The sequence below is a fragment of the Dipodomys spectabilis genome, unplaced genomic scaffold (genome assembly GCF_019054845.1).
Source record: "Dipodomys spectabilis isolate Male_0828 unplaced genomic scaffold, ASM1905484v1 ptg000227l, whole genome shotgun sequence".
NCBI classification, from domain to species: domain Eukaryota; kingdom Metazoa; phylum Chordata; class Mammalia; order Rodentia; family Heteromyidae; genus Dipodomys; species Dipodomys spectabilis.
Window position 1 is genome coordinate 6,704,576 of NW_024870904.1, and position 22,357 is coordinate 6,726,932.

Below are 22,357 nucleotides of genomic sequence, written 5' to 3' on the forward strand. Positions count from 1 at the left end.
CCACTTCCTTCACTTTTCCACAGTCTATGGCCACAAGTTGCATAGTTCATTTTTTTTGCATCATGAATATTGAAGACCATGAAGATGAAAAATCTCAGGAGAAAAGGGAAGCTATGGAAATGACGTCAAAACTTGAATATAAATAACCTTTACATCATTGGCCAACTCTCATAGAGCTCCACAGAGGTCAACACAAGAAAGCTAACGGCCTAAACTTCAGTCTCTGGTTCTGTGTACTTCTGACAATAACTGGGGTTTCATATTAGAAAAGATGACTATATTTAAGACATCCTATTAATACGGCAGCAAAGCTACGTGGTAAGGTAGAGACCGTTTATCAGGGCTGAATATTTTTTTCCAAAGACTAAAAGCAAGCTAGAATATATGGAATATGTTTGCTGTATCATCTCTAATATCGGATAGGAATATCTGATACAACATCTAACTAGAATTTGATATTCCAGGGAAGAATGCAAGGCCTAGGAGCAGAAATCAGAAAGCCCTAGATATAATTGTCAGATTATAAACTTGAATGTGACTGCTATAAATGTGTTCAAAAATGTACAGGGGAAACTGTCCTACAGAGAAAAGCAAGGGGATTTAAACGATTAGGAGGAGGAGGAGGAACAGGAGGAGGAGGAAGAGGAAAGAAGAAGAAAGCGACAGTGTAGCATTAACAACAGCCATACTAGCTCCAAACTATTAGTTGAACAGAACAATGCAAAGTGACCACAGGCAGAAGGGTTAGTGGATCTGAAAGATGAATAGAAATGGTCTGATCAGAAGAACAGAGAGAAAAGTACTGGGGAAAATATGATCAGCCAGGCACTAATGTCTCAGGTCTGTAATCCTAGCTACTCAGAAAGCTGAGATCTGAGGATTGTTGGTTCAAATGCAGCCTGGGAAGGAAAGTCCATGAGACTTTTTTTTTTGGGGGGGTGGTGTCCAGTTGTGGGGCCTGAACTCTGGGCCTGGGCGCTGTCTCTCAGCTCTTCAGCTCAAGACTAGCACTCTACCACTTGAGCCACAGCGCCACTTCTGGGTTTTTTTTTCCTGCTTATGTGGTGCTGAGGAATCCAATCCAGGGCCTCATGCATGCAAGGCAAGCGCTCTACCACTGAGCCACCTTCCCAGCCCATGAGACTCATATCTCCAATAAACTACTCAGAAAGTGGCACTGTGGCTCAAGTGGTAAAGCATTGTCCTTGAGCAAAAGAAGCTCAGGGTAGCCAGGCACTGGTGACTCACACCTATAATCCTAGCTACTCAGGAGACTGAGATCTGAGGATCGTGGTTCAAAGCCAGCCCAGGCAAGAAAGTCTGTGAAAGTCTTATCTCCAATGAACCACCAGAAAACTGGAAGTGGCGCTGTGGCTCAAGTGGTAGAGCACTTGCGTTGAACTAAAGAGCTGAGGGACAGCGCCCAGGCCCAGCGTTCAAGCTCCAGGACTGGTGAAAAAGTAAAAATTAAAAAAACAAAAAGCACTGTTATGAGATTGAAAAATCAAGGCACAGACTAGAGGAAATAGTTGCACATAATATCTAACAGAATATAGAACCTATCCATGATCTATTTGGTCCAGATTATTCAAATAGCATGCATGGTGGTGCTCACCTGTAATCCCAGCATTTGGGAGGTTAGGTCAGAAGGATCACAAGTTCCAAGACAGCTATATAACAATACCCTGTTCCCCCTACACCCCACAAAAAAAAAAAATATATATATATATGTATATATATATATATATATATATAAAATCAAGCTCCAACAAAATAAACCCACTTTTTAAAATAATGAGCCAAAGATTCAAACAGATATTTCCCCAAGGAAAATATATGCATCATAAAGAAATGCATGGAGAGAAATCATATTGGACATCATAACCCATGAGGAAAAAAATCAGCTTAAAATTACAATGAGATCCTACTACATGGCAACTCTCAAAAGGATACCCTGACCCCTACCAGAATGGAAAAACAACTGCTGGCAAGGTTGGAAGCTTGTATCTGAAGTCTAGGAGCTGTCACAGCAAATTATCACCAACCTGATGGTTTAAAACATGGCCATTTGTTCTTGTAGTCAGGGAGCTAGAACCCCAAGCTTCCTCTGCAGGCTCTGAGAAAGAGAAACTTCCTTCATCTCTTTCCTTATGTTGGGTCATTGCTGGCATCTTTTGCCTGCCATGCATGTATCTGTGTCACTCCAATTTTTGCCTCTATTATCATGTGTTTATCTTCTTCCATCTGTAACTCCAGATGAATCCTTCTCTTTCTTCCTTTTCCCTCTCCCTCTCCTTCCATCTCTTCTAGTCTTCCTCTCCCTCTTCCTCCTCTGCCTTCTCCTTCTTCCCCCCACCCCCTGCTCTTTTTCTTCCTCCTTCCACCTGTCATTCGAGTTAGGATTTAGAACCCACTGGGATCTGGGAAGGCCTCATCTTAAGCATATTTACCAAGACCCTGTCTCCAATGAGGTCACATTCAACATGACATAGCACAGAATTACAGCTTCTACCAGAACACCAGAATGGAGAGCCAGCGACAATAATAAAATTGCCTAACCCTGGTGCAAGGCGGCTCAGCAATGTTTGATAAAGCCAAGCAAACACTCTGCATGTACATTACACCTGCCACCTGTGATGGATTCCGTGATTGTGTCTACAGTTCCCAAAGCTTGTGTGGTGAAATCTTAACCTACACTGTGGATTTGTTAGGAGGTGGGACCTTTGAGTAAAAATTAGGTCATGAGGTGGAGCCCTCCAGAAAGGGATTAGAGAGAGAAGGAGAGAGACAGAGACAGAGAGAGACAGAGAGAGAGAGACAGAGACAGATACATAGAGACAGAGACAGAGAGAGAGAACACATTTCTGGGGACTCTTGCTTATAATCCTAGCTACTCAAGAGGCTGAGATCTGACGATTGTGGTTTGAAGCCAGTCCATGCAGAAAGTCCATCAGACTCTTATCTCCAATTAACTAAGAAAGAAAGAAAGAGAGAAAGAAAAGAGAGAAAGAAAGAAAGAGAGAAAGAAAGAAAGAGAGAGAAAGAGAGAGAGGAAGGAAGGAAGAAAGAGAGAAAGAGGAAGGAAGGAAGGAAGGAAGGAAGGAAGGAAGGAAGAAAGAAAGAAAGAAAGAAAGAAAGAAAGAAAGAAAGAAAGAAAGAAAGAAAGAAAGAAAGAAAGAAAGAAAGACAGGGAGGGAGGGAGGGAGGGAGGGAGGGAGAGAGGAAGACTGAAATAGAGCTGTGCTTCAAGTGGCAGAGTGCTAGCCATGAGCACAAAAGCTCAAGGACAGTACCCAGATCCTGAGTTCAAGCCTGAGCATTGGCACACCACACACACACACACACACACACACACACACACACACACACACACAAAACCTGAATAATCCTTATCCTTCACATGGATTATTTGCACCAGGAAAAACATCACCAGGACCTGGGCCATACTGGCCCTTTAACCTCATGCTTTCTGCTTCCGGGACTGTGAGGAATAACGTCCTGTTGTGCATAACCCACACTGAACGCAGGAATTTGTTATGGCTGGCTAAACAGACCCAGTGAATCAGTGAATGAACGGGTGTGGTTAGTGGGACGTCAGAACCATAGTGAAAATCTCCAGTTCTATTTCTGACTTTCCATGTACACCACCACCCCTCCCGCCCACCTCCACTTTCCAGTCTGCATGATGGCTGGTACTCCCACACTGGCAGAACAGTGACAGTGACGGCTTCATAGGGCAAATCATGTCATTATGGGCAGCTCATCATTAAGGGAAAAGTCTCTTTGTATTTTCCTTTTGGCCGACAGGGGGCGCACACAATGCCATCTGGTCTATGAGCAGGCCTAGGGCTGGGGGCAAAGTACAGGAGGCATTTACTTAAAGTGGAAAATTAAATGGGGGGAATTCAAGACCTCAGAAATCAAAATAAACGATATTTAATGCAATATTTAAGAACGCTAACCACAGCCCAGCAGGCATCTCTCCAAAAGAAAAAAAAAGATTTTTTTTTTTTGCCTAGGTCTAAACTATCACATTACATTTTAAGCTTCCCTAACTATAGCCATTTATTTTTTATCTTTTAAAAGGGTGTGTGTGTGTGTGTGTGTGTGTGTGCTACCTTAACAAGCCAGAATCTAGGGCCTCCCACGCAGAAATGACAAGTGAATCTACCTGCCAACAAGGCCGGAAGGCTGCTTTTCCATCAAAACAAATAAGCAGTAAGTCCTCTGGTAATCCAGTAGCGGTAGGATTCCTCCTTACTTTCTTCCAAAGGAGGGGGAAAAAAAATAACAAACACACCTCCTACAGCAAGGATAACCTTAACCAACTGCCGTGGTCCCTGGCTGATTGATTATAAGAGCAACAGACAAAATACAGAGGGAGAAAATCAAGGCCTTCCAGGCTTGCCTTTCTGCCAACCCAGCCTTTCCATTCTTTTTGCTTGCATTCCTCATTATCTAAAGCTCTCCTGTCCTGAGAGCTCCCGTTTCTTTGGGGCCTACTGTGCATCAGACACTGTGTCTCCTCCTATATTATGTGCTACTTCCATTGCTCAGTCTTCACCACAACTCAGCAAAGATTGTCTCAGATCTTCTTGCTTGGGGCGATAGAGACCAGACAAGAACGTGAATCTCCCTAAATCCCTGTTCTCTTAAGGAATGTGCTGACACAGGGAAGGGAGGGTGGGGTGTAATGATCTCCTAAAAGCTTCTGCAGACTCTTAGGGTCAAGGATACCAGGTTCTGGTTGGGAGTCAAGGGAATTCTTGAGCAGATTCACATCTACTTTTCCTAATTTTTTTAATGCAGGTCCTGGGATTTGAACTCAGGGCTTGGCTCATCTCTGAGCTTTTGTGCTCAAGGCTAGCTCTTTATCACTTGAGGCACAGATCCACTGCTGGCTTTTATTTTTGGTAGCTATTTGGAGATAAGAGTCTCCTGGATCTTCCTGCCTGGTCTGCCTTCCAAACACAGTCCCTGGACTGTGGTAGGATTTGCTAGGATTACAAGTGTGAGCCATGGGTGCCTGGCCAGCTTGCTTTTTCAGATAGGGTCTCATTCTTTTGTCAGGATCAGACACAGAATGAATTCCTCCTACCTTCACCTCCCAGGTAGCTGGGGCTACATATGTACCATCATGCCAGGCTGTAAGCTCTTTATATATGCATTAGCACTTATTTTTTTAATGCCAGTCCTGGGGCTTGAGCTCAGAGCCTGGGTGCTAACCCTGAGCTTTTGTGCTCAAGGCTGGCACTCTACCACTTGAGCCACAGCTCCACTTCTGGCTTTTTTTTTTTTTAGTGGTTTATTGGACCTAAAGATCTCATAGATTTTCCTGCCCAGGCTGGCTTTGAACCATTATCCTCAGATCTCAGCCTCCTGAGTAGCTAGGATTATAGGTGTGAGCCCGGCTTTCTGTCTTCAATTTAAAAAAATAATGTCTTTGGAGTCTCTAAGTCCCATTTCCTTTATGGGAAATATGAAATGTTTCTCTCTGTTTTTTCTATTTTTCCTTCCTTTAACCCTTTCTCTCTTTTTCCGCTTCTATTTTAACCTAATTGTAGTAAAACCCTTGCTAAAACTTAAAAAAACAATGATCCTCGTGAAGGAAGGCTCGTTTTCAATCTCTGTATTTGTCTTTCACGTGAGACACACAAAATAGGCAATTTACCATGGCAGGATTTGCAAACTTTGACAATGATTAGTCTAGCCAACTGATTTGCACTATCTCTTACATTAAATAGGATACAGAAAATGTAAAGCGATTGTACAGTGGGCAGATGTGTTCTGCACTGATTCTGCCCCATTCTCTGAAGGCAAATATCTCGTACTCCTTGACCTTGTGTCCTTATCTATAAATATGGGAGAATAATTATATTTTTTCTTACTGTACAGGCTGGGATAAAATGATCTCACTGATGAGGAAATGCTTGGTCTAGTGTCTCAGGGAATGTATTCCTGCTGTCAAAGGAGATAAGAGACATGAGGTCATTTGCATAGCCTATACGCATGATCAGCTGAGCTATGAGTCTGTCTCCTTCGAACTGTTTTCTCATCTGCACGATCAGCCCACCTAGATACTTTTTTAAAAACATCACTAAAAGTCTACAATTCTGAGATTGATTTATTGTCATATATGATTACTATTATGCAGCAATAGGGCAGATAGATCAGAGGAAGAGCTAACAGGGAGGAAATGCTGGGATCAGAGGTAAAAGTTCTGGGTGAGTCTTGCTTACCACCTCACAGTCTGTGGCTTTTAGCATGTTCTACCCCTTCTTTAGTCTCTACAGCCTCATAGTACATTGAAAAGTGAGGCTCAATCAGTGCAGAGCAAGTCCTGCTGTTCATGCATGTCTATTGGTCAGCACCTTCTCCAACAACTCCCCTGGGAGGAATCAGTGCCAGCTCAGTACTCATCCCTCATACTCATCATACCGTACTGACTCACTCTTGGAACTTCTGAGATGTGGTACCCATGGTTCTGGCCAATGAGCTGGCTCCTTTCTCTTGGCTCTGTTGATTGACTCAGGGTTGGGCCTCCCCCAGAATGATCCAATGAAACCGTGTCTGGTTCTTCTGAGCCTATGGAGAAAGAGATGGTTTTATTCTAGACAGGTGCTGGTGGCTCACGTCTGTAATCCTAGCTACTCAAGAGGCTGAGATGTGAGGATTGAAGCTCAGAGCCAGCCTGGGGAGTAAAGTAGTCTGTGAGATTCTTATCTCCAATGAAGCAACCAGAAAAAGCCACCAGTGGAATTATGAGTCAAGTGGTAAAGTGCTAGCCCTGAGCAAAAACTGCTCAGGGACAGCACCCAGGATCTGAGTTCAAGCCCTAGGACTGCTACAAAAGAAAAAAGAATGAGAGAGAGAGAGAGGAGAGAGAGAGAGAGAGAGAGAGAGAGAGAGGAGAAACCGAATGACTAGATATTTATGTGGAAATCTGATTTTAGTTTTGGGCATCTAATTTAAAAATATTTTAAAGCATAGACACATTTACAAACTAAATTGAAAATAGGAAACACAACTGTACCTCCTCTTTCCTGATCCCAAAGAAACTCTAAGTTGATCTGTGTTACAAGTCATTGTATAACCAACAACACACGTGTGCACTTGGGCTCTTGCCTGGGGACAGACCTGAGGGGTGGGGTTGGAAGGAGGGAGGAGGGACAGAGGGAGGCAGCACTGGGAATTGAACTCAGGCCATCATGCTTTCTAGGCCAGTGCTCTAGTACTTGAGCCATGCCCTCAGCCTTTTTGCTTTAGTCTATTTTTATTTTGAAATGGGTATCACATGTTTTACCAGGCTGACCTCAGATCCTTATCCTCCAATCTCTGCCTCCCAAACTACTGGGATTATAGGAATGCACCAACTACAGCCAGTTCTCAGCTCTGGATTTTCAATTAGCTTCTTCTAAAGTATCTAGAATCCAGAAAAGGTTAATAACACCTGATCTACTTTGGGAAGATTATTGAAGAAATGTTACTGCGCATGTGTTTCTCCGTGTTGGCGTGAATGCTCTTGTGTGTGTGTGTGTGTGTGCGCGCACACACATGCTAGCTGAGCATTCTCTTTCCAAGATCCTCTCTTAAAGCTAACAGGTCAATTTTGCCCTATTCTCTGTCTCTCACTTTCCACCCAAGGAGAAAAAAGACATTACATTACCATCGATATTTACTGTGCTCAGCCAGCAGAGACACAAAATGTTCATGGGTTGTTAATCCAGCTTTAACCCTGGGCAGAAATTCCCTGTGTCTCCACGGTGGGTGACGTGGCAGGTCTTGGCAAAGCTCTGTTGTTCTTGGCTGGGGGCAGGGCTGTGGCAGGGATGGTGGGTACTGGCTGGCTTCCGGGCCCTGTCCTCTGCTGTTTGTCACTCCCCTGCATCCAACACCAGAGAAAGAATAATTTGTTGGCTCATTCATTCATTCATTCATTCATTTGCCAAATAAGCACAGGGAGATACAGAAACCATGCTGGGAATACAGAGGTTCTTAGCCCCAGATTCACATCTCACTGAGAAATAAATTGAATACTATATAGTAAATGAATTTACTGTATTATATTGTACTATTAGATATTATATTATTTTATAGTATATATTAGTAATGTATTAATAATACAAACAGTGTGATGTTATAACATGATAATATAAATAAATAAATAGTGGAGTAGAATATAACATATAATACAAATAAATAATTTAACATTTTAAATTAAAAAATGCTTTTCTCTTCATCAGTTGGCCTTCACAAGATTGTCTTTTTTTTTTTTATTTGTGAACATACTGTACAGAGGGGTTACAATTACATGGGCAGGATAATGCATACAAGATTGCCTTTTATATATGAATATATATATATATATATTATTGTAAAGATACTGTACAGAGGGTTTACAGTTACTTGTAGGTTGTCTCTGAATTCTGCCCTTGTTACAGATGAGGGAACTGAGACCATGGGTGATTTTAAGCCAAGACCCAAAGCAGATCTAATGTCACTGTTAGCTTAAATCCAAAAGCTGTCAGCTTCATAAGAAGTCGTATGGTTTCTATGCGGTGACCTGGTGTCATAAATGGATTCAAATCACTTACTTGTGAAAGGAGGGAAAGAGGTCATGATCACAGAAACCTAGGGTTGGTAGCTCTCGGCTCATATGCGTATGGGAGACATTATTCCTGTTATTGCTTTAAGAACTACATTTTACTACGTGTTTGGCCTTCACAGAAACTCTGGGAGCCCATCGATTCAGACGTCTTTGTCCCATTTCACAGGTAGGAAGACTGAGTCTCAGAGGTGTGAATGACCGTCTCTTTGCAGAAGATGAGTGCACAGAAAAGACTCCCCAGGTACTGGATTCCTTTACAACGTGTGCCAGCCGGATCCTCAGCACACCCACCAGCAAAACCAGCCCTGCAGGCGGTGAGCTTGGTGCTTATCAAATCCTGGGAAATCAATACTGATTGAAAGAAGTTGATGACATCTGTGTGCAATGGTGGAAACAGACCGTTTCAATGGTCTAGAACAGGAGACAGAGACCACAGAGGATTTCTGTTTCTTCTTGCATAGTTCTCTCAGCCTGAGGTACCTACCACACACTCAGAGTGGGGTTCAGTAAAATGATCGTGGTTGGTAGAGGCTCATGCTTGCATAAGAGTCAGACTTTTCCCCAGTACCCATAACCCATACCCATTAAAAGAAGGAACACATTCATCATTTAAGAAATATCTGGGTGATGTCCAGAAGCAGTCTGAACCATGTTCCTGAGCCAGTTTCTATTCTAGGCTCAGCCAATGACTCACTCACTGGCGACCTTGGACCAAAAAAGAAATAAAAGTAGATAATTTTTGTTCCTCTGAGTAGCTGCCCTTTATCAGCCTACAGCGTCACAAGCAATATAGTTTCTCGACCTATAGAAGAGCCTATAGAGGAGTCCCCCTGAGATCATGGATTCAGATCTTCCCACGTTCATCAGGTTGGGGTTTTTGCTTTTGTTTTATTTTATTTTATTTTTTTGCCAGTCCTGGGGCTTGAACTCTGAGCCTGGGCACTGTCCTTGAGCTTTTGTGCTCAAGGCTAGCACTCTACCACTTCAGACACTATGCCACTTCCGGTGTTCTGGTGGTTCATTGGAGAGAAAAGGCTCTCGGACTTTCCTGCCCCAGGCTGGCTTTGAACCTCTATCCTCAGACTTCAGACTCTTGAGTTACTATGATTACAGCCGCAGCTTCCACCAATAATTACGGCATGCCTATTGCAGGGGTTAGATAAAGTCAGCGTCTGCCCACTTGAAGCTTACGTTAGCAGAAGAGATGGATTATCAACCAGAAACCATCCCTGAAATCGTTATGGACATAACACTGGGCTCGATGCTGTGACATTCAAGAGCTAGGTGAGGTTATCACAGTTATGACAGGAGACGAGGCCAAGTCTGCAGTTGCACTCACACAGAGTGGCCAAAGAAGTCTGAATGAATGAGTGTTGGCTGTGTGAATTCAGTACTGTCTGGCTTATACAGTGTGCCCAATGGTCAATTGTATTCTTTTACTGAGAAGGCAGAGAACGAGCGGAGGTAGACGAGATGCCTGGGCATCTGGAAGAGCCCTCTGTGTTTTCTTCCCTGTGAAGCAGATGAGACAGCTACCTTCCCACCGTGAAAGCCAGGAAATCAGACTGGAGGCCTGGAGATGATGGTAAAGATCCTGAATGCTTTTCTGAGCAATGAAGACCACTGGGCGGTGTGGGATAGGCAGCTGACATCAGACTCATGAATCTGTACAACTAGAAAATAGCAGCACTGTTGGAACCAGTGGCTCACGCCTGTAATCCTAGCTACCCAGGCGGCTGAGATTTGAAGATCGTGGTTCAAAGCCAGCCTGGGCAGAGTTCCTGAGACTCTTATCTCCAATGAACCACCAGGAAACCGGAAGTGGTGCCATGGCTCAAATCGGAAGTGGTGCTGTGTATCAAAAGTGATAGAGCACTAGCCTTGAGCCAAAGAGCTCAGGGATAGCTCCCAGGCCCTGAGTTCAAGCCCCATGACTCACAAAAGGAAAGGGAAGGGAAGGGAAGGGGAGGGGAGGGGAGGGGAGGGGAGGGGAGGGGAGGGGAGGGGAGGGGAGGGGAGGGGAGGGGAGGGGAGGGAAGGGAAGGGAAGGACAATGCTGTGTGACTTCTCCAATAGCATCCTTAGCAAGATGAGCCAGGCCTAAGGGTTAGCAGAGTTGGCTGATGCATAACAAAGTGGTTTGGGAGCTGGGTGCTGGTGGGTCACACCTGTAAGCCTAACAACGCAGGAGGCTGAGATCTGAGGATTGTGGTTCAAATCCAACCCTGGCAGGAAAGTCCGTGAGACTCTTATCTCCAATTAACCACCAGAAAACTGGAAGTGGCGCTGTGGCTCAAGTAGTAGAGCTCTCCTTGAGCTGAAGAGCTCAGGGACAGCACCCAGGCCCAGAGTTCAAGCCCCATGACTGACCAAAAAAAAAAGTGGTTTGGGAATTGAGGACAATACATCTGAGCAAACTAGATATCACTAATGCTCTGCAGCCGATAGGTGCAGGACTGGCTGCAAATCTACACATACAATGCAGCAGACAGATGCTGATGGAGGAAAGCAGCAGTGCTTGGAAGCTGGGAAGCCATTTTCTCCACCACCCATATTTCCTCAGCTCCTCCATCTCTACCTACCCTACCTGGATTATTCTCACATCATCCGCAGAAGACTCTGACCTCTCAGGAATAGAAAAACATACCTTTATACTAAGCTTTGCCATTGTGGAATACATGTGTGTATGCGTATTTACATGCATGCACACTCATTGGTGTGTGTGTGTGTGTGTGTGTGTGTGTGTGTGTGTGTGTTTGCTGGTCCTGGGACTTGAACTCAGGGTTCTGTCCCTGAGCTTTGGTGTTCAAGGTTAGCACTCTACCAACCTGAGTCCCTGGTCCTCTTCCAGCTTTTTGTTTTTGTTTTTGGTGATTCATAAGAGATAAAGAGTCTTCATGGACTTTCCCTGCCTGGGCTGGCTTCAAACCACGATCCTCAAATCTCAGCCTCCTGAGTTGCTAGGATCACAGGCATGAGCCACCAGCACCCAGCTACTTATCCTAAGAACCTGGGTGGAGACCTGCCCCTCCCCCCAGCTCCATCCTTCACAATCTGAAGGAACCTTTGCTAAGTCCCCCCAGAGACACTAAGCCTCTCCTCCTCTCCAGCTCTGGACTGACAGTCTTATTTGATCAAAAAGCTATACTTATTTAGATCCAAAGAACCAACATGGCATGCTTCGCCCAGCACTTGGCCATAACCAAGCTGTTAAAGGTTGCTTGTGATCATAACCACAGTGACTTTAAACGAGCCCTGTAGCTTATTTATCTGCATTCAGTTCCAACCCAAAGGGAGTACAGTTAATCCTGTTGGTAGTGGTGGGAGCTCAGAGTGAAGACAGGAAAGTACAAGAGGATCACGAGATGCTGGAGGCCAGTCTCCCCGTTGAGCACTGCCTGAGGAAAAGCTGTTTGCCAGAGCCTCTGAGCCCAGAAATCTCCTCCGACATAATTGAGAAATATGTTCCTTGTGCCTTCCTAATTGGAGCATAGCAGATGGCAGAAGCATTTGTTTAATGAAATATGTCCGTTCGATTAAGCCAGGCCATTGGGGAATTGGGGCATCAATGGACTGTTTGTTGCTACCCCTCCTTCTGAGAGAACCCATAGCAAGTTTCAGGGGTTTTTAACACACTTGGATCAAGGATTGGAGAGGCAATGATGGTGGTACTGCAGAGTCTGGTAAAAAAAAAAACACCCCAAACTCAACTCATAAATCTCTGGCTGTGTGGCAGTTAAGTGTCCCTTGGGTGAGTTTTGAATGTGAATGGGTCACAGAATCAATCCACCAAACAACTGATGAGTCACACAAACCAGGCTGAAAGTTGTAGAAATAGCCCAGATGTCCTACAATAGATGAGTGGATCCAAAAAAAATGGTAGTGTCTATACACAATGGAATTTTACACAGCCATTAGGAAGAAGAATATTATGTCATTGGCAGGGATTGGATGGATCTAGAACAAATCATGTTAAAGGAGATAAGCCAAGCTCAGAGTGACAAATGGTGCATGTTTTCTCTCATATGCAGAAGCTAGATGTAAAATACACTGGGACATGATAAGTTATACAGGACTCTCGGCATTCCCACCCAGTGAGACCAAAAGAGGAAACTCTTAGGAGAGGAACACAAAGACGCAATGCATCTGTGATCATACAAAATAGCAATTATTGAAATGAATTCCAGGAAATGGAAATGGTTGCTGTTTCCATTTTCGTTTCTTTTTTGTCTTGTTTGTTTGCCTGTATTTCTTCGAGATGGCAAAGGGAGTCACAGCAATGGAGGGACACATAAGCAATTGCAACAGTGGCACTCACTGGACGTTAGATGGAAAACAAACTATACAATTTTTGGATGGGGATGAGAAGGAAAAACAGAGTGAGGGAGGGAAGGGGTGACATTGTCCAAAATAAAATGTACTCTTTACCTGACTTAGATAACTGTGATCTCTCTGGACATCACCTTTATAATCATAATAAAAGCATTTTTAAGAATAATAAAACATTTTTTTAAAAACCCAAGTTGATCAAGAACTACTACCCACACAGGCTGTAGTGATTTCTTCCATGCTTTGTTTGTGTCTCAGCACTATGATTGTCTTGTTTTTCTGTTTTATGTGAACGTGGAGGTGGAGGGAGAGGGTGTGTGCCCATGTGCACACATACACATACACAAATCTCTGTGAAGACTGGCCAATAGAAAAAAAAAAATCACCCAGTCCTTCAAGACACTCCATCTGCAACTCTTTGCCTTTTTTGTCTGAGATTTGAACTCAGTACCCAATGCTTTTGCTCAATGGCCAGCATTCGATCAGCTGAGTCATGCCTCCAACCTTAATATTATTTCTTTTCTTTTTTTTTTTTTTTTTTTTTTAAGATTGGGACTTGAACTCAGTATTAGACACACTCATTGGTTAGCACTCTACCAACTGAGCCACGTCCCAGCCCCCCCATGCATCTGTAATTCTGATGTGACACATTACTTCCTATTGTGACTACACAGCACCTTTCTTTAAACGTGTTGTTCTGCTTCTTCAAAAGTGAGGGCTACAGAGGTGGATTGCTCTTCACAGCCTTGGCAATTAAGCTGGATAAGATCGAAGATGATATGGAAGGAGGAATGGAAGGGCTAGGAAGCCCCCCAAACCTTGCTTCCCTGCGTTCCTCCTGTATTTCTGTCAGAAGGTGACAGAGAAAAGAGCATCCATTTATCTGATTGGACAAGAGCATCTGTTTATCTGATTGGACAAGAGCATCCGTTTATCTGATTGGACAAGAGCAGTAGTTTTATCTGATTGGACAAGAGCAACAGTTTGTATGATTGGACAAGTTTTGAACTGTCTCCTTCCCTTGGCTTCCATGGTATGACGTTTTCCTTATTTCCTTCCGTACTTCCTTCACTGCTCTTCCTTAGAGTCCTTGGATATGTCTTTCTTCCCTTCTAAGCTTCTAAATCCTTCAAGATTCAGGCCTCAGACATGCCCATCCTCTTCTATTCTCAGTCCTTGTGTGAACCCATGCACCACCAGGACTTTACATGTTGCCAAGGTTCCAAAACATCCCAGCCTAACTTTTCCTCTCAAATTCCATTTCTAAACATCTACACTAAAAAATATATGGAGTGAAATTCAAAGGACACACAGAGTGGAGCTTGCTTTCAGTTAAGATGGTGGCTCAGCAGCCAGCAGACGGTGGTCAGGTGGGAGCAGGCACCCTATGATTGTCTATATGTATGGTAGAAAGTGCGGGATCTCCTGTGCCTCTCAACCCAACGTTGTTTGTTTGACCTGCTCCCCAAATGGCCTCACAGCTACCACGTATTGTAGAGCTCAATGTCAGCTCAGCTGCACAAGTACATGGAGATAATCTCTCCAGAGAAAATTCCATGGAGCCAGGAACATTGGCTCATTAAAGAATCCCAATGCCTCCCAATGGTCATCATGAGCCAGCTGTTCATGATGAGAAGACATAAACCCAAAATAAACTCCTGCTGTCTAAGTCCTAGTACAGGTGCAAAAACAGAAAAGTACCCTTGAACTCTGAATAATGAATGATCTGATAACAAACGACATGGATGTTATTCCTAAGACTGGTCATAAAAGCTAATTCTTTTATATGGATCAACTCTTTTGGACAAGATAATGCTCTTCGCTCTCATTAGAGAAATAATCCTTCCCCAAGAATCACAGAATTATTTAGAAAAGGAGAGGGGAAGAACCCACAAAATATATTATTATATATGTCAGATCATGTTCATCAGATTTCCTTATTTGTTATTTGTTTTGTCAGTCATGGGGCTTGAACTCAGGGCCTGGGATCTTTTACTTAAGGCTAGTGCTCTACCACTTTTTTTTTTGTCAGTTGTAGGGCTTGAACTCTGGGCCTGGGCGCTGTCCCTCAGCTCTGCAGCTTAAGGCTAGCACTCTACCACCTGAGCCACAGCACCACTTTCTGTTTTCTGAGTGGTTTATTGGAGGTGAGTCTCACAGACTTTCCTGTCTAGGCTGGCTTTGAACCATGATCCTCAGATCTCAGCCTCCAGAGTAGCTAGGATTACAGGTATGAGCCACTGGCACCCGGCTTGCTCTAGCACTTCGAACCATAGCTCCACTTCTGGCTTTCTGGTGGTTCACCGGAGATAAGAGTCTCACGGACTTTCCTGCCTGGGATGGCTTTGAACCATGATCCTCAGATCTCAGCCCCCTGGGTAGCTAGGATCACAGGCATGAGCCACTGGTGCCTGGCTCATTTTTCCTTTACTGTAGCAAAGTATGTGAAATAATTGACTTACAGAGGGAAAAGGTTCAATTTTACTCACAGATCTGAAGGGTTCAGTGCCTAAATGATTGGTCTCATTGCATTGGGCCTGTGATGCATGGTTCATGATGACAGGAACATGTGGTAGACTAAGCCCATTCACCTCACAGCCAGATATGAGAGATGGATGGCACTTGTGTCTAGCAATCCCCATTGAGGCCATGCCACAATGACTGAGAGCCCTCTCAATAACCCCGCACTGCTGAAAGTTTTCACCAAGCTGATTTGACACATGGGCCTTTATGGAACATTCCAGATCCACAGTAAAGTATAGAAGGTGTAGGCATTCATTCAAGCAAGAGTGGATTTGCCACACAACTTCCCAGCACTTTGAGATAGTTTATAGTTTACATTTCTGTGTTCCATTATTCTCACTTCTTCCACTAATGTGTAAACCCTGTCTAGACCAGGATAACATTTGTTTTGAAGATACTCTTATGTCTAAAGCCTTGCGGAAGAGCTGGCACGTAAAAACTGGTGATGTATACATGTCATTGTCAATTAACCAAGGCAACCGGGAGCATCCATCCACCCTATTTGCACGGTAATATGATTCTGCAACAGAAAAAGTCACTATCCAGTAAAGGAACTACTAATCCTGGGAGAAGAGTGAACCCTGAAGGGCTGACACCACATTTTTTTTATTCAGAGACACAGTTGTGTTGGGGATGAATAAAACCATTAGTCATGTGCTTTGCCTTCTGAGAAAGAAGAACCACAAATGTATTCCTTTATTCTTGATACTCTTCCACCCATGGGAAAGAAATTGATATGAGGTAGGCCTGAAGCTTTCAAGTAAGTAAGTTCTGTTAAGGGATGTTCAAAGAAATAAGACAACACATGGCCAAAGAGGTAGAGGAAGGAAAAAAATGGATAGACAGTGTCTTTGCCTCTGAGTACTTGGTCCACTAGCAAAATTGTGGAGAAGACACTTTCTAAAAAAAAAAATCCCTACAGACAATTCTGGCTCAATTAAGCCTGATTGTTTTGTCCTTAGGATCTGAAGTGAGCTATGAAATTGGGAGAAATTGACTTAGTTTCCTCCCCTCCCCAGGCCCAAGAAATTAACTCCTCATCAGATTGACAAAGAGATAATGCACCTGGGTGATCAACGTTATAAATGTGTGCCCCTCTGTAATTACCCTTGTTAATTAGCCTGAGTTGCCTGAAGACATAAGACAATGATATGTCAATTCTTTACCTACTAGAGTATCTGTTAAACCCTTTGTTTCATAGAAAGACATTGGCCATGTAGATGTATAATAATTATAGTTATTGTGATCATGATAGCAAGAATCATTAACACACCTAAAATAACACTGAGCATCGTATAGGCCAGCAGAATAGCATCCCCTGTAACCAGCATTGCATTGTTTATCTTCTAATTTAAAAACATAGAGAAAAGCTGTCTACTCTATTTCCATATTGGACATCCGTGTAGCAAAAAAGTAGTAAATGAAGATCTGAACCTATCTCACACCTTAGACAAAAAAAGAAAAGGACTCAACATGAACCACAGAACTGCAAACTGCAAAACTACTTGTGGAGTAGGACTATGGTGATTTCCTGTTACAGAGGAGGAGAGTTCGTCCCCAGCCCTGAGTTCATTTCCAGGACTCCAGATGTTCTGCTGTGATCCACAGACCTTTGTGGCCACACCCTGGACAAAATGGCAAGACACCGGATGTCAAACCAAAGCCTGTGTTTGTCATGCAGCTTTCTCTCACTTGGACGAACTACCTGACATAATCAATGTAGAAGAGGAAAGGTTTCTTTTGCTCATGGCTGAAGGAGTCTCAATTTATGGTTCCTTAGCTTTGATATCTCTAGGTTGTTGAAAAGCAGAGCATCATGGCAGAAGCGTGGTAGGAGAACTGTTTATCTCATGGCAGCCAGGAAGCAGAGAGAGAGAGAGAGAGAGAGAAGGAAACCAACATCCTCCAAGGCCTATCTCAAAAGTTTCCAACACCTCCAACAACCCATTAAGCCAGGAATCCATTAATAGATAGTCCTTCCTGAAATCCCTAGTTGTTCAATCACCTGTCAATGCTGAGCACTGTGACCCTGGGGAGGGGAGGTATTCTGGATCCAGGTTGTAACAAAACCTAATGTCAAGCATGGTCTACTTCTGACACACTCTAAGAACAGAAGCACACCTCTGACCTTTCTGTGGATCCTTTTTTTTAACTTACATCAAAACAGTAAGTTGGGGGAAGGAAGGACAGATGACCTCTCAGCTTCCACTTAATCCTAATTTCTGTAACTATACATAGCTTCTCTTTTTTATCATGTGCTGCCTGGAAAGATCAATATTTCTGACATATTCAGGCTCTTCACTTGCTCTCCTGCAACCTCACAGTCATGCTTTGTAAAATTCCACCATGGCTTCTTCGGTCTCCAAGTTTAAAGCAGAGTGGCTTCTACTGTTTGGGCATACACTGTGGTCCTACCATTTGAGGTGCTCATTGTGTAGCAGGTCAGAAGGAAAGCTAGCTGGATAGGAACTAAGCATGTCAGGATGGGTATTAAGTTCTTCAATGTGAAATGGATGTTTAGAAGGGTGGGCAAGAGCAAGACCTTGGGAGACCAGGAAAGATTCATTCCCAGAGGGTTATCCTTAGCAAATACCTGGAAGATGAGATGGGAATGGTGGGACTTCTGTCTGCCTAGATGGGACCGTGTGCATAAGTAACAGTGGAATCCTGTGGGACTTCATAACAATGACCAGGTGCTACGTTACTCAGGAATCAAAGAGAAAAGGAAGTAAAGAACCAAAACAAAATTAAAAGAAAACTCCTACATAGAAGCCAGTTGCCAGTGGCTCACGCTTGTAAGCCTAGCTACTCAGGAGACTGAGGATCACAGTTTGAAGCCAGCCCAGGTAGATGAATCCCTGAGATTCTGATCTCTAATTAACCAACAAAGTCATAACATGGAGCGGTGACCCAAGTATGAAGAGCATCATCCTTGAGCAGAACAGAAAAGCCAACCTAGAGTGCAAAGCCCTGAGTTCAAGCCTCAGTATAGGCAGAGAGAGAGAGGGAGGGGAGGGGAGGGAGGGAGAGAGAAGGAGAGAAGGAGGGAGGGAGGGAGAGAAGGAGGGAGGGAGGGAGGGAGAGATATAGAGAGAGGAATCCTAAATCCTACATAGGTCAGTATAGCATTCCAACAGTATAAGATGAGGTTCTCTCACCTAGCTCAACAAATTATGTCCTTCACATCCCTTAGAGATTTTCCCACCTGCCCCTACCTACAACCAGGAACTGGCAAGCCCTACAACCCTTTTCTCTCGTGTTGGGAATCCTCTCCATTTTTCTTCAGGGTCTAGGTTGTTCCCATGGAAATACAACAGCCCAGGGGTGCTGCTATGTCTGCTCTGGCTCCATGTCAAATTATCTTCTGCTCCTTGACTGTCCATCATCTCTAGCTCCTCCCCTGAATCCCACTTTTAAGACTTTTCCTCCTTTTCCTCTCTGAGTAATTATGTAACTGACAATGCTTGAAATTTGCATAGAAATGATTCTAAACCAATGGTTTTTCCATTTTAGTTGTAATCATTGGGGCAGGCATGAGTCCGCTGGCATCTGGTAAGGAGAAGCAGCGAAGCCCCCTCCAACATTGAGATGCTTGCTATCACTCCAACAAGGAATTGTCTATCAGGGCACTGTTTTTGGTTTGGAGGGGTTTTTTGGGGGGGGGGGGAGGGAGGATGTCAATTATGGGGCTTGAACTCAGGGCCTGGGGTCTTTCCCTGAGCTTTTGTGCTCAAGGCTTAGAATAATCTACCAACTTTGAACTTCCAGTTTTTGTGGTGGTTCACTGGAGATAAGTCTTCTGACGTGGCTGGCTTCAAATCATGATCCTCAGATCTCAGCCTCCTGAATAGCTAGGGTAACAGGAGTAAGCCACCATCACCTGGCCGATTGAGGGCATTTTTGCCCATTTTGATTCTTATGATGCCTTTGGGAATAAAAACCAGCTCAATATAGCCACACACATGTCCAAATGTCCCCTGAGCAGGAGGCTGAATAGAAAAACATGTTCTCACAGCTAAGCAGAAAAAGCTTGAGACCCAGGCTAACAAAAAATAAAAAGATCCAAAGCTACAACATAAGGAAGTCAGCTGGTTCATCAAAACTGTGATAAAAAGATTTCCTCCTCCAGCTGATAAGAAGAGGTAGAAAGGCTGGGAACCTTACTACTGAATATAAATACATCTTCTTAAGTATGCACAGAATGTTAGCTTGGAAAGATTGCTAGGGATTATCCAGCTCAATTCTATCACCTTAGAGACCGGAACCAAACAGAAGCCCATGTCATACAAATGTGTGCTTGGAGACTTGAATCCTTTCTGTCCGGTTGGGAAGCCCACTGCTGGCCACAGGGGTGGGAAAAGCATGGGAAGTCTCTGAGTGATCAGTGTGTGCACTTTGTCAACAAGAAAGTGAAGAGGAATGGTAGAGGAACAAACTCAGCCATCAGACAGAGATGGTGGCTGGGCGCTTAAGAGGGTTGGAAGAGACAGATTTGGGAAGGAAAGGTGGCTAGGAGAAGACAAAAAGAAGTTGGAAGAGAAGAAAGATACATCGCGTGCATCCCTCTGTGCACAGGTGTCTCTGGAGAACGAGAAAAGCACCTCAGCCACATGCTAAACTCCAACCGTATTTTAAAAGTCTGGTGGCTCACTTCTATAACCCCAGCTCCTCAGGAGGCAGAGATGAGAGGATCATGATTCAAAGGCCAGTGTGAACAACAACAAAAAAGATGTATCAAGACCTCCAGCTCAGCAGCCCATGATGACAGCTCCGGGCGGCCTGGTCACCAGCCAAGGCCGGAGATTCAAGTGGGCCATTGAGTTGAGCGGGCCCAGCAGAGTCAGCAGGGGCCGAAGTGACCGGGGCAGTGGCCAGGGAGACTCACTGTACCCGGTCGGGTACTTGGACAAGCAGGTGCCAGACATCAGCGTGCAGGAGACGGTCCGGATCCTGGTGGAGAAGCGCTCCTGGGACATCGCCCTGGGCCCCCTCAAAGAGATCCCCATGAACCTCTTCATCATGTACATGGCCGGCAACACCATCTCCATCTTCCCTACCATGATGGTGTGCGTGATGGCCTGGCGGCCGGTCCAGGCCCTCATGGCCATTTCAGCCACTTTCAAGATGCTAGAGAGTTCAAGTCAGAAGTTTCTTCAGGGTCTGGTTTATCTCATTGGGAACCTGATGGGCTTGGCACTGGCTGTTTACAAGTCCATGGGTCTGTTACCTACACATGCATCAGATTGGTTAGCCTTCGTCAAACCTCTGGAGAGAATGGAGTTCAGTGGTGGAGGACTCGTTTTGTGAACCTGAGAAACAAGCTCCTTGAACCTAAAGTAAATGGGCCTTATTTATACCCTGTTCTAGGCCTAGTAGCTCCTAAATGTGTTCCCTCTTAAAATAACCACTGACAATACCCAAAATCTCTTTTCCATGGTGAGGAGACAAACTCTAAATGATAAGATGACTACAAACACAAAAGAAAATCTTACCACAACCCCTGCCTGAAAATAATGTAGAAAACTTTATTTATGTGTCAGTACAGAGCAAAACAATACAAGCAGAACTATGTAAACAAGAGTGTTTCAATAAATTAAATGCTTTTAAAAAGTTAAAAAAAAAAAAAAAAAGACCTCCAGCTCAATAAGCAATCCAAGGCAAAGTGGATCACTTTGAGTTTCATACCAATTTTCTAAGATGGAGAGGCCTGAAGCAAAAAGCCTCAGTAATATAATGTTTATATTCTCTCTTGTATGCCGGGGGACATTCCAAATTATGTCTTTCTCATCTAGACTCTTCTTAGCCAGATATTTTAAAAAAAGGTTATTGTTATTATAAAGGAGAGGTACAAACGGTTTACAGCGGCTGAGGTAAGTGGATGGAGAGTTTGAGACCAGCCTGGGCCGCACAGGGAAGACCCTGTCTCAGAAAACAAGAAGAAGCTGGGTGCTGATGGTTTATGCCTGTAATTCTAACTACTCAGAAGGCTGAGATCTGAGGATCGCAGTTCAAAGCCAGCCTGGCCGGGAAAGTCCATGAGACTCTTATCTCCAACAAACCACCAGAAAACAGGAAGTGGTGCTGTGGCTCAAAGTGGTAGAGCGTATGACTTGAGGAAAAAGAGCTCAGGAACAGTGCCCAGGCCCTGAGTTCAAGCCCCACAACTGACCCAGGAAGCAACAACAACACCACAAGCAGTGGAACTACTAGAAACTAGGTTGAAAATGAACTATGCAACTTGTGGAGGGGAAGGAAGGAAAAGCCTGGGAGAGAGTAAGGGTAGGGGTGACAATGTCCTAAAAGAAGTGTACTCTACCTGTGTTATGTAACTGGAACACTTCAGTACAATCATCTTTGTTTGTGTTTTGGTTTGGGGGTTTTTCTCGTCAGTCATGGGGCCTGAATTCTGGGCCTGGCCGCTGTCCTTCAGCTATTGAGTTCAAGGCTAGCACCCTACCACTTGAGCCACAGCACCACTTCTGGATTTTTCTCCTTATGGGTTGCTGAGAAATCCAACCCAGGGCTTCATGCACTCGAGGCAAGCACTCTTACCACTGAGCCACTTTCCCTGCCAGGTACGATAATCTTTATAATAACAATTAAAAAAAACTGGTTTAATAACAGCTGAATAGAAGACCAAATTCCACGAGACTGAGAAACTCAGACCTTCTGGAGATGCTCAACTGCTCCAAACATCCTACACAAATCATAAGCCTTTAGTGGTTGGTCCTGGGTGTGTGCTGATGCTGAGCATCTAAGCAATGTCGGTGCTCTCTCCCTTTACCTCCCTCTCCCTCCTCCTCCCTCTCTTCCTCTCCCCCCCCCAAGATAAAAAGCTTTGGCCTGAAACCACAAAATGGAATCAGGACTAGCATTAGTGATTGTCCATCTTTCAGG

The 22,357-nt window shown here is 44.1% G+C and overlaps 1 protein-coding gene across 1 annotated transcript; it reads left to right on the forward strand.

The window, feature by feature from the left end:
* The first annotated feature begins 20,221 nt into the window (after positions 1-20,221).
* LOC122123274 (ER membrane protein complex subunit 4-like) lies at positions 20,222-20,823 on the forward strand. Its single transcript, XM_042697638.1, has one exon. The coding sequence runs from the start codon at positions 20,222-20,224 to the stop codon at positions 20,765-20,767; it is 546 nt and encodes a 181-aa protein (XP_042553572.1). The 3' UTR covers positions 20,768-20,823.
* The last annotated feature ends 1,534 nt before the right edge of the window (positions 20,824-22,357 follow it).

Excerpts from the sequence above, each read along its gene's own strand:
- LOC122123274 (XM_042697638.1), top strand. The coding sequence starts at position 20,222 with ATGACAGCTCCGGGCGGCCTGGTCACCAGCCAAGGCCGGAGATTCAAG.